The sequence below is a fragment of the Papio anubis genome, chromosome 13, assembly GCF_008728515.1.
Source record: "Papio anubis isolate 15944 chromosome 13, Panubis1.0, whole genome shotgun sequence".
Classification (NCBI taxonomy): domain Eukaryota; kingdom Metazoa; phylum Chordata; class Mammalia; order Primates; family Cercopithecidae; genus Papio; species Papio anubis.
Window position 1 is genome coordinate 31,646,735 of NC_044988.1, and position 13,274 is coordinate 31,660,008.

Sequence of the window (13,274 nt, forward strand, 5' to 3'; positions counted from 1 at the left end):
ATAGTGGTTGCTTCCTTGAGGTACACCTGATGGCTTCAAATTATGGTTGGGAAAGACATAAACTTTCTACTGTAATATGCCTTTCTACCTTAAAAAATTTTTTTACCATGAATTTGTATTAGCTATGCAAAATACATTGAATCAAAAGACCTATTCCCTGCTCAAAGCAAATCCCTCCCGCTTCTCTGCTCCCCAGTATTTTTTACTGCCTCTTTTGTTATCCTTGCATGTTTATATCCCCAGGAGTTCTTTGAGTGCTACAACTGTGTGTCCATTGTGTTTGCATATCCAGCATTTGCACGGTGCCTTAATCACGAAAAGGGACTTTTTTTAAGTGATGTTTTGAAGGATGAAGAAGACCCTTTTTTTGAGTGGAAGTCAGGCTCCCTTTAAATATGACCGAATACAGTTGAGCAGGGTTGCGAGGCCCTAAAGCATCTTCCTACTACTCCTGGGATTCAAGGTAGAATTCTTGAAACATCCCCATTCTTTAAGAGAAAGGGATGAGACAAAAAGGAGAGAGAGAGAATCTGAAGCTGACTTAAAGATCTGACTGGACTTCAGAGCAGTGCCCCAGGGAGAATCCATTTGAAAAAAAAAATGTGATCATGTGAATGGACAAGAAGGAGATGGCTTTAGATCTTATATGCTCTAAACAAAGAGTTATGCTGAGAGGGAAACTGACTTGTCATGAAGTCAGCTTTGCTCTGTTGCTATTTGTCATCCCTGCTAATGGTGAGTTTACCTAGAGCAGAGGCTACTGTCTGAACCACGAAGCTGAAGACACAGGCATCTGTATTCTAAAGCTAATTCAGTTGATTTCATCTCAGCACACATACATTGAGCACTTCCTAAGAGCAAGGTTGACTGACATTTTTATTAGCAATAATCGCTGCCTTCTTCTGATTCTTTAGAGATTTAAGACCACATAATCGTCCTCTACGTCACAGGGTCAAGGGAGTGGGGGAGGAAATGGGCTAAGAGGTTCTAAATCCCTCCTAACACTTGCTTCTTCCCAATCAGCAAGATTAGAGCAGTCAACAGCTGACTGCGTTCAGACCCTGCAGGCTGGGCTGGCCTGTCCAGGACCTGAGGAGGGGCAGCTCCGGTGGCAATGTCTGGGCCCCTAGGTGTGCTGGTCCAGGCTGGCCTCTCTAAGACAGTGCAGGCCACGTGATCCATCCTCCTAGAGGCAGTGAGCAGGTTAGGGCCCCTACGACAGCCAGGAGGAAAAAGCAAGGAGTCCACTTTCCGCAGCCATGCTGAAACAGAGCGAGAGGAGACGGTCCTGGAGCTACAAGCCCTGGAACACCACAGAGAATGAGGGCAGCCAACCCCGCAGGAGCATTTGCTCCCTGGGGGCCCGTTCTGGCTCCCAGGCCAGCATCCAAGGCTGGATAGAGGGCAACTATAACTACTACATCGAGGAAGACGAAGATGGGGAGGAGGAAGACCAGTGTAAGGATGACCTGGCAGAGGAGGACCAGCGGGCAGAGGAGCTCACCACCGCCAAGCCTGAAGGCCCCAGCGACCTTCCGGCCCTGTTGTCCACGCTGAATGTGAATGTGGGCGGCCACAGCTACCAACTGGACTACTGCGAGCTGGTCAGCTTCCCCAAGACGCGCCTAGGTCGTCTGGCCACCTCCACCAGCCGCAGCCGCCAGCTAAGCCTGTGCGACGACTACGAGGAGCAGACGGACGAATACTTCTTCGACCGCGACCCGGCCGTCTTCCAGCTGGTCTACAATTTCTACTTGTCCGGGGTGCTGCTGGTGCTCGACGAGTTGTGTCCACGCTGCTTCCTGGAGGAGCTGGGCTACTGGGGTGTGCGGCTCAAGTACACGCCGCGCTGCTGCCGCATTTGCTTCGAGGAGCGGCGCGACGAGCTGAGCGAACAGCTCAAGATCCAGCGCGAGTTGCGCGCCCAGGCGCAGGTGGAGGAGGCAGAGGAGCTCTTCCGCGACATGCGCTTCTACGGGCCGCAGCGGCGCCGCCTCTGGAACCTCATGGAGAAGCCATTCTCCTCGGTGGCCGCCAAGGCCATCGGGGTGGCCTCCAGCATCTTCGTGCTCGTCTCCGTGGTAGCGCTGGCGCTCAACACCGTCGAGGAGATGCAGCAGCACTCGGAGCAGGACGAGGGCGGCCCAGACCTGCGGTCCATCCTGGAGCACGTGGAGATGCTGTGCATAGGCTTCTTCACGCTCGAGTACCTGCTGCGCCTCGCCTCCACACCCGACCTGAGGCGCTTCGCGCGCAGCGCCCTCAACCTGGTGGACCTGGTGGCCATCCTGCCTCTCTACCTTCAGCTGCTGCTCGAGTGCTTCACCGGCGAGGACCACCAACGCGGCCAGACGGTGGGCAGCGTGGGTAAGGTGGGTCAGGTGTTGCGCGTCATGCGCCTCATGCGCATCTTCCGCATCCTGAAGCTGGCGCGCCATTCCACCGGACTGCGCGCCTTCGGCTTCACGCTGCGCCAGTGCTACCAGCAGGTGGGCTGCCTGTTGCTCTTCATCGCCATGGGCATCTTCACTTTCTCCGCAGCCGTCTACTCTGTGGAGCACGATGTGCCCAGCACCAACTTCACCACCATCCCCCACTCCTGGTGGTGGGCCGCGGTGAGTACCTTGGCCCTGGGCTTTCCCATCCTCTTCCCCAGCCCAGTGAGCTGCTCCTCCCTTCCCTGGTTGTCAGTCCTCAGGCTCTGGCTTCTGATCCTCTTCTTCCTCCTCACCCCCAATTGCTGCATACAGTTAACAAAACGGCAGTGGATGTCAAAGTGTTGGAGAGACAATCTCAGAGTTTCAGTAAGTAACTGAATTTGACTTAGTCGTAGAAATCTCCAAATCTACATTTAGTCTTTAAACGTTTGAAAGACAGATTTTAAGATTCGTCATTGTTACTGTTATTTACCATTTATTGAACATCCAGTATCCTAAATGGTTTACAAAGCTTACCTCATTTTGGCATCACAGCCTTGTGAGATGGTTATGACCACCATTTTTGTTTAAGGGGACAAGCAGAAATGGCTTCAGTTTTTGAAAGAAACTGTAGATTTATGCAGAGAAGGAGGTGAGACTTGGCTGAACCATGTCGATCCTAACTGAAACCCCACCACCTCTGGTTCCAGTTAAATCTGAGTGTGGAAAGAAGCATCTCAAACTGAAACTTGCTCTAACTTCCCTAAGGTTCTTTCAGGACCCAGTATTATTGCCCCATCTTACAGTTAGTGAAATTGAAGTACAGACAGTTTGAGTGTGGACACACAACTAGAGGTGGCAAAGCCAGAAATGAAACTCAGGCCTGTCCAACCGCAAAATCCATGCCTTTCCCACACCCAAGCACTGTCTCTTTCAAGTTTTAGTTCTTTTGCATGCATTGCTGAATTTGTACAGTTAGTACAAATAGTTATTTTTTGTCATTGTTTTCTTTGGCCTTCGCCTTTTTATAACTTGTCCTATTTACTCAAATATCTGTATTTTGAGCTATGGAAGCTGAATCCCTGGAAATAAATGTTAATCAGGTCTTCTGAGATCAATGAATAAGTTGGCATATATGAAGGAAAGAATTGAATGTATAGTTTCCTTAGTGTCCTTTTTAAAAGTAGATTGTAATACCTTTAAAGACATTAAGCAAATATAGCCAGTTTTCCTGTGTCAGAAGGTAGATATTTTCAATATTAACATTGTATATGTCATAACCCACAGTCTGGTATGCACTTCTGAGACACACAAGCCCAAGGCCACTGACAGTGCAATGTAGCTTGATACAAGATTTAAAAAACCTGATTCTAGGCCTGGCGTGGTGGCTCACACCCGTAATCCCAGCACTTTGGGAGGCCAAGGGGGGCGGATCACCCCATCAAGAGTTCCAGACCAGCCTGACCAACATGGAGAAACCCCATCTCTACTAAAAGTACAAAAAAATTAGCTGGCTGTGGTGGGGCATGGCTGTAATCCCAGCTACTTCGGAGGCTGAGGCAGGAGAATCGCTTGAACCTGGGAGGCGGAGGTTGCAGTGAGCTGAGATTGTGCCATTGCACTCCAGCCTGGGCAACAGGAACGAAACTCCGTCTTAAAACACACACACACACGGAAAACCTGATTCTAGTCCCAGATCTGCCAATAATTAACCATGACCCTGAATAATTAACTGTGAAACCTCAATCCCTCACTTGCTGTTCTGCTTTCTCACCTCTAAAGGGGAGGTTGGACATGTAAAAGTATGCAGTTCAGTGAGTCTTCCTTCCCTTGAAAGCAGGAAGCTCATATGTATAGAGGATATGTGAGCTTTCTTCAGTGGCAAGATGACACGAGGCTCTTCTGAATGAGCTAGCCAAATTCTGCTTCTCTGATCATATTCCAAGTGATGAAAGGTCATCCCCATAGTAGATAAACCATGTGTACAGATGAGGCTCATGGTCGATGATTTGTCCCCAGCAAATGACATTTACTTTGGAGGTGACTAAAGCAGGAAAGCAGAAGAGTAAATCCACACGCTGATGATATGATACGGCACCTGAGAGTCAAATTTCTATTCATCTAAACATCTTTACAGGCTAGTGCATGTAGGCACTGGACCTAGTACCCTCTTTGATACTGCAGTTGTAACCCACAAAAGGTTTTTCAACCTTTTGTATATTAACAAATACTTTGATAAAAGTTACGTTACTTTCAAAGGGATATGGCTAGAGAAAAAATTTTAATTAAAATAAAATAAAGAATAATGTTACTCACGTTGTATTTTTACCAGTAAATTTTCTTTGAACTGAATACCCATTGATCTCACTTAAATTTCTGATCTGTTTAATGTACAATGAAGTCTAAACCTTTCGAATTATCCCTTATGTTAAGTGGCATTATTTAACTCAAAATCAATGTTTTTTATAAGTTTTACAAAAATTGAATCACCAGTTTTTATCAATAATAAATGTTACCAACTATTGCTCTTATCTGTATGAATTTCCTTTTGAAGCTATTATCTCTATCAGCCACTATTTTCACAGGCCAAATTCTGCACTTTCCAACCATCCCATTTATGAACCTTACCATTTACCAATGGTCTTTGTTCATTTTATTCCGAAAATTATTTATACCAGTAAAATTTGTTATACATTAGATAAAAGACTGATCATTTGTATTTATTTCCAAACTAATCTATGAAAAACAATGGGAGCAATTGCCCTTGAATATTCTAAGACCACTCTGTTCCCCAGGACTGCTATGTTATTAATCCAGTTCTTCTCTACACTTATAACTATACTGCGTAATACAGACTAAAGGTTCATATTCTCAGTAGAGCAAAGAGAAAAGAACACTTTGAAATGATGTGGACAAAATGTCTTGTTTCCAATATGTAGATGCAAAGTGATAAGAAACAAAATACTAGGACCAATTTGTCATGTAACCCACAAAAATTCACCTCATTCATTCATTGAACAATAAGTTTTTGAGCACCTCAAATGTGCCCAGTAGTATTCTAAACACTAGGGATACACGGTAGGAGAAGAAAAAACAATGAAGTTTTTTTTCTCTTGCGGAGCTTACATTCTAATGGAGAATGACAGATAATAAATAATTTCAGGTGTTGGTATAGCTTGTGTGGGATAACAGGATTGAGAGTGGTTAAGGCGGTAGAGTCTGTCTTTAGTGGGATAGTCAGAGAAGCCCTATTGGAGAAGATGACATTGAGATAAAGTTTGAAAGATGAAAAGAGACTCATCCAAATGCACCTGACTAAACAGATATGACAATCTGAGAAGACAATTCCTAAAAGTAATTGATCTAGTGGTTTCTAAGCATTTTATTGATCATGCATCTTATTTTTAAAAATTTGGGACACATACCCATGATAAATGTGTATTTATTTATAAACAAATTAGAAGTTATTTATTGCTATAATAACGATGCATCACAAACCATACTGAAACTCAATGGCTTAAAACATCAAGCATTTATTTAGCTCATGAATTTAAAAGTCAGCATTTATTCTGATTTCAACTAGAAGGTTCTTCTCTTTCATGAGGCTATCGTTACTCATTCACATGCCTGATGGTCAGCTGGCATGAAGAGAGAGACTAGTCCACTAGCAGACCTCTGCATTCCTCTAGCAGACCCCAGCAGCCACAAGTCCATGGCTGTGGCAAAGAATAAGGGAGAGAATGCAAGCCCCATCACGCAAACACTTCATAAGCTTCTGTTCATGGCATTTGCTCAGTCCATTGGCCAGAGTAAGTCACATGGCCAAGCTGCAAGTCAAAGAGCAGGGCAGCTTAGCCCACCCACTATAGGAAGGCACTGCAAAGTTATATGGCAAACAGCTTGGATACAGAAAGATGTAAAGAATTAGTTCCAATAATGCAATCTTTCTCCTGCAGTAATATATAACTGCTCAAATATATTATACATATCAGAAAACATATACTCACAAATTGAAACTTTAAAGATGAGATAAAGAAAAATAGAACTGGCATTTTATTTCACCATTCTGGGGCTGTATCCTTTGTGAAATATTCATCCCACATTACAGAGAGTTTCTCTTATCCATTGTTTTATGTATTTTTCGTACTTTCAGACAACGCCAAATCTGACTTGCTTTTAATAACCTTTCTTCTCTCTATGCCAAGGATCCTGCAAAACTTTCTCCGTAACTCAAGTCAGGGATTTAAGAAAAAATACAGTAATTTTCATTATTGTGAATTCTCCTGCAGCTGCAAAACAAATCCCTCCTGGACACTTCTGTCTACAAATGTTCATGTATCAGGATGTAAGACAGACCTGTCTTTTTCATCTGTCAAATGGAAGTTATTTGCGAGCACTAATGTAATAGGAAACATATGTAAACTGCTAGCCTGTAGTAAGTCTGCAATAAATAGAAGCTACCATACCTGACTAGTTGATAGTCTTTATCACATGGAAGCAATAACCTTTGCTTCCACATTCATTTGGGAAGAAAATAAAACAGAAATGATTCTTTTTCTACTGAGGAAAAGAAAGAGCCTATAAAACATACAAAAAGGTCAGCTGTTCCCTCACGGGAGAACTTCTGAGAGTCCAGATAAACAGGCCCATGCCTAAAGCAGCTCCAGCCATCTTGGGGCTCTCTGGATCGCCTGGGGGTAGGAAATGCAAGGCACAGCTAAACAAGAACAATGGGCTCTATGATGAAGCTGTAATCACTGGCCTCCTCTGTGGGTATGGTTTTTTCTTTTTCTTTTTTTTTTAGCCTCAACATATTACCACATTTTTTTTTCTTTTTTTTTTTTGGGGGGGGGGGGGGGGTGGTAGGGGGCGGGTATGTTTTTAAGTAGAAAAGAATAAGTAGATTTTGAATGAACCATTTTCCTTCTGAGTTTTCCAGGGCAAGTTAAAGCTGTAGAAACCAAATAGGAAACTATGGCATGGACTCATTTCTTCAAAAACTAACTTCTCAAAAAGAAAATTTATCTCTAGTTGAGGCACCAGATAATTTTGTCCCAGAGACCTTGTTCCCATCTTTGTTTTCCTGAAGTATGCTTTCATTACCTTGCCAATAGGTGGCACTTACAAGATCACTGAAATTGTTTTATTTTTGTTCATTGATTGCTTTGAGGAAACCCATCTGAAAAATAAATTAGGTTGCAGTCAGGAAAACGGATACCAAGGTGAATATTTCAAACAGGGAATTTAATACAGGGAAATAGACAGTTGTTAGAAGACTAGAAGGAAAAAAAAAAAAGACTGGAAAAGCAGAAAGAGAAAACTGAGATAATCCAGAGATTGGTAACTGCAGGGAATAGCTATTGGCCCTAGAACTGGGAGAATAAATGGGAAAAGGTATTGCTACCAGAAGCTGAGTCCAGAGGAAGGGCCTCTGTGTAGCTGTTGCAGGGACTCCTAAATTGGCACAATGAGGCTGATGCCAGGAATGCCAAAAAATGCCTGAACCATAGCTATTGGCTGCAATTGGAGGAATGACAGCAGAAACCAGAGGCAGGATTAGAGACCCTTATGTCCTCGTACCATCTTCCAGTCTCTTATAGGCAGAATATAATTAGAAGACAGTGGGCAAGAGAATCTGGGAAATGTAGTTTGCAGACTCCCAGTTCTGGAATTGTAGAATAAAATACAGAAGGGTATCAGGCTTGGGACTAAGAGACAACATATAAATATCTGGCACAGAAAGTAGTAGAGTTCTAGCTCCTTCAGAAATAGCACAGGAGCTATAGACAGGGTAAAGGCTCTTAGGCATTGTTACTACTTTTGATCTTATGGATTCCCAATTTTGGAGTGGTCTCCTTTTATGTGTTTAAAGTACGTTCCTTATGTTAGCCAATATGACATGAGTGGAACATGACAGAATTGTTGAGGGCAGGGAGAAATGCAAGGAAGCTGAGGATGTGGAGAGCATGATTATTGTGCACCTTTCTGTGGATAGATTAATAGATCTCACACTTACATTTGTGGTTTTGCTTTAGCTGTGCACACCTACCCCTTACTGTACCATTTACAAACATGTCAGAACTGTAATATACAGATGAGGGTTGTTGTTCTCTTGAAGGTAGTCACCCATGACCTTGTTCTAACAGTGCTTCCACTGATCAAGACATTCTTTGAATTCCATGAGGAATTACCTTCAGAGTTTGTGACACATCCACTTGCTTCTTTGTAATGTTGCTAAATCTTTATCTTTTTTAGGCTAGATTCAATATTTTAAAATAGTTAAGACACTTTATCGTTTAAGATTGACACTTAGAGTAAACCATCAAGGTGAATATGACTGCTTGCTGCCACTGAATCCACTGTGCAGATTATAATTCAAAAGGGGAATTCCAAACATACTTGTAACAATAGCATGAGTAAGCACAGCCTTTGAAGCTGAATCCTTTGAAGGACAACATGTATTGAGGCTTATAATAATTTTATCCAAAAAAGGTCCATCTTCACCACCTCTAATTCCTTTGGAAAACAGAGTGTTATTTTGAAAAATAAGTTTTATTCCCTAGGATCATAAATTCCTGAATGCATGTACTAGTGGGTGCCAAGATTTATTCTATTCCTTGTTCATTATGAGGGAAACAAACTTGCTTTGTTAAATGAGAAATCCAAGTATTCTGAAGTTTTAGAGAAAAATTTGATGCTTATCCTCATAATATTTGGCAGGCCAGGATTTGCTGTTAAGTGAGTAAACTGCCAGGGGAAGGTCACGTTCTGGCTTTGGGACCCAAAGCTAAGGACAATATGTACGTTTACAGCAGAATGGTTAGGTTTCCAGTTTGCAGAGAGTTGCTGAGCTAGCCAGGTTTCTTCAGGATATTAAGATGGATCGTGGAAATTTTGGTCACATTTCCAAACCCAACTCCTGCTAATGTGACAACTCATTCTGTGAGGTCACTTGGGTCAGTCTGGGGCCTTCAGCTTTTAATTCCCATCTAGGGAGAAACGGCTTGGCCTATGGAATGTGGAGAAAATGTTCCCCAAAGCCAAGGAATCCTGAGTTACTCCTGGAGCCAAGGGGCAAGAAACAGATCACTTGTTGAGTCAAATTATTCACAAAATAGACAACACATAAATTAACTGTACATTTTGAACAAATTATTGGGGACCGGTCACACATATACTCCTAGCAGAAGAGATCTTTTCTCTAAAAATAGAGATTGAAGATATATAAAGATATTTGGACCATATTATGCACATCAAATATTTATTCTTTACGCCAATTCTCTTTGCTTTTGACTTTTCACTCAAAGTTCAGCCAAAAAAAGAAAAAAAAAAGAAGTTTGGCTTAAGGGTAAAGCAAAGCCAGTGTGCAGAATGTTCAAAAGTTGAAAATAAGCAGTTTGTCTTAATTATTTTCTTCCTCCGTGTCTTCCTGCCCTCTCCCATCCCTGCCATCCTGAACCCTTAAGTGACTTGTTTCCTCCAAGGCCTCTGCATTGGACTTCTGTGGATGTCTCATGTTCTAAACCAGGGGTCCCCAATCTTGGGACTGTGGACTGGCACTTGTCTGTGGCCTGTTAGGAACCTGGCCACACAGCAGGAGATGAGTGGAGGGCCATCAATCGTTATCGCCTGAGTTCTGCCTCCAGTCAGATCAGCCACAGCATTAGGAGTGGGAACCCTATTGTGAACTGCACTTGCGAGGGATCTAGGTTGCTTGCTCTTTATGAGAATCTAATACCTGACAACCTGCGATGGAACAGTTTCATCCCGAAACCATCCCCTCCCCCAACCCCGTCCATGGGAAAAATTGTCTTCCACAAAACCAGTCCCTGGTGCCAAAAAGGTTGGGGACCGCTGTTCTAAACTGTCTCTTCCTGCCATTCACTCCTAAATCCAAATTCCCTTTAGGCCTCCTCCAGGGAAAGTTGACTAAACTTTCATCCAGACATGTGAGTGATGGTGTTAGTGACAAAAGAAAGTTATTGTTCAGCTCACACACCCGGAGAGAGATTGGCCTAGGGTTCTTTTACTTTTGGGGTGGTCAATGACAAGAAATACACACCCACTCAGGCAACGAAGAGGACTTTGAGATTAACCGACAATCTCACTTTATCACTGCCTCACATCACCCCTTGGTCCAGAAGTTGGGAAAAGGAGATTCTCTACTGGAACCAGAGGGCAGAGTCAGGGAGGAGCTTGTTTCCACAGCCTGTGGGTCTGATAAGCATAGCATGTATAGAGTTTCTGGTGTAGAGTGTACTCAATAAATGTTGGTCTTTGCCTCTCCTCAATGGGGGCCAGCTTCAGGATGGGGGACCCTGGGATGATATATATACTAATATTATTGCTTACACACCCTGTGCCAGGCACTCCTTCAATTCCTGTAACAACTGTGTGAGGTAGATGCTACACAGGTCAAAAGTAGAAACTGAGGCCAAGAGAAGTTAGGTGATCTGCCCAACTTATTCAGCGGGGAAGTGTAGTCCCTGTTTCCTTCAGCTTGTCTACACCATATTACCTCTCTTGGATGCTTGCTTGTATTCTGACCCTGCAGAAAAAGGCTGCACGACCTCTCACCAGAGACAGAGCATTGAGTGACAGGAGGTGCATCATCAGCCCCAGAAAGGAGGGATGCCCTTCCTTTCTTCATGGGCTGGATGGAACTGTGGTTCTTATCAGTGCCCCCAGTTTTGTCCAGCTGGCTCACTTCTCCATTTCATTCTAATCAATCAACTGCACTATTCTAGGTTCGAACTAACCCTTACATCATCAAAACAAAAATATTTACACTACTAAGCTAACAGCCACCTCAGCATGGATCCACAAGATGAGCATATGCTTTACTGCCGTCTGCTGGAAAATTATGGCAACAACTACCCAAATACACAAAGCAAAGAGTGCCCCCTGGAGTTGTGCGATGCAAAAATGTTTACAACTGTGAGCAACAGCTCCGCTTAAAAGGCTTCTAGTAATTTAGCCAATACTCTGGGGATCAGAGGGAGTACATGAGGCATAAAAAACAGTCCCCAAGGAATTTTCCCAGGGTTTTCTCTGGTAACTGATAACTAGTCCCATGGGTATCTGCATTTTAAAACAGAAGCTTGTTAACCTAAATAAATCTCCAATTAGTGGGATTTAAATCAGTATGACAAGAGTAATGGGAAGTATTTCATGCAGGGGTGAACATATTTTTGGTGAGCCATGTCTTACAAAAGTCCCTTTACAAAATAATGAGAGTGTTTCTCCAGACATCTGCAATTAAAGCACCTTCATATGAAGTCTCTCATTTGAACTACAGAGCAACTCTGGGAAGTGTTATAATTGTCTTCATTTTAAAGATGAGAGGAAGACAATGGAGGAGTTTCCTGCCTTTTGTATGCCTGGTACTGTGTTCAGTGCATTATATTCATTTTCTTATTTAGCCAGCACAAGAATCCTGAGAGTTAGATGGTTGTCTCCTGTTTTAAATGAAAACAAAAAGAGAGGGAGAGAGAGAGACAGAGTGAGTCTGAAGGTTTTGCCCGAGGTCACTTAGCTGGAAAGGGTCAGAGTCAGGACTTAAACCCAGGTCTGACTGTTCTAAGCCCAAGATTTTTCCAATACATACGGTGTACAGGCAAACCCAGGGACCCCCTGTCCTGAAGCTGGTCCCAGCTGAGTTAGGGAGCCAAAGATCATTTACTGAGCACGTTCTACACCAGGAATTTAACATACTATTTTAAATGCTCTTTACAACAACCCTTTCAAATAGGCATTACCTCCTCCCGTATCTTACATTCAAACATGCAAGAGTTGTAGTCAGGATTTCAGCCAAAGTCTTTCAGCTCCATCCATAGCTTCTGTTTTTTCATGACACAGGTCCTACAGGGAGTCTTCCTGGTACCTCCTAAAGCAGGCTCCATGGGAAGCCATTACACTTCCCACGTGCACCCACAGGGAGGACACTTCTCTGCCTGCTCCTCTCTCTTTCTTCTCCTCCCCGATCTTAGTGCTAACAATTCCATCGTGCTTTCCTTCCTCTACAGGTGAGCATCTCCACCGTGGGCTATGGAGACATGTACCCAGAGACCCACCTGGGCAGGTTTTTTGCCTTCCTCTGCATTGCTTTCGGGATCATTCTCAACGGGATGCCCATTTCCATCCTCTACAACAAGTTTTCTGATTACTACAGCAAGCTGAAGGCTTATGAGTATACCGCCATACGTAGGGAGAGAGGAGAGGTGAACTTCATGCAGAGAGCCAGAAAGAAGATAGCTGAGTGTTTGGTTGGAAGCAACCCACAGCCCACCCCAAGACAAGAGAATTAATATTTTATAGGACATGTGGCTGGTAGATTCCATGAACTTCAAGGCTTCATTGCTCTCTTTTTAAAAAATAATTATGATTGACAGCAAAAGGAAATGTGAAGCAGACATACATAAAGGCCATTTAGTTCACAAAGTTCTGCCTCTAGAAATGCTCATTTTGGCCCAAACTCAGAATGTCTCACAGTTCTCTTTCCCTGTGTTGTGTGAAACATCTGACCTTCTCAATGACATTGATATTGAAAACTTGAGAGGAGCAATAGCTTAGATTTCTCTTGTAGCTTTTCATGGCATCTAGCTCAATAAACATATTTGGACTCGAGTTGACTTGAGAAATTTTTTTTAATTATTATTATTTTTTTAAATTCTTAACTTTCCAGAGAAAGGGAGTGTTACAGCAGGAATTATACAAGCTTTGGAGTTAGACCAACCTTAGAATCCCAGAGCTACCAGCTGTATGGTTTAGGGCAAGTGCCTCTAACACTCTAAGCCTCAGTTTCTTCAACTGTAAAATGTAGGTAATACTTACCTTGCCAGCCTGAGCAACATAGTG

At 43.2% G+C, this 13,274-nt stretch overlaps 1 protein-coding gene across 1 annotated transcript; it reads left to right on the plus strand.

The window, feature by feature from the left end:
* The first annotated feature begins 769 nt into the window (after positions 1 to 769).
* KCNV2 (potassium voltage-gated channel modifier subfamily V member 2) lies at positions 770 to 13,043 on the plus strand. The gene is made up of 2 exons (XM_003911755.5): positions 770 to 2,615; positions 12,443 to 13,043. Exons 1-2 carry the CDS (start codon positions 1,260 to 1,262, stop codon positions 12,722 to 12,724), a joined length of 1,638 nt encoding a protein of 545 aa, XP_003911804.1. The 5' UTR covers positions 770 to 1,259; the 3' UTR covers positions 12,725 to 13,043.
* Positions 13,044 to 13,274: the final 231 nt, after the last annotated feature.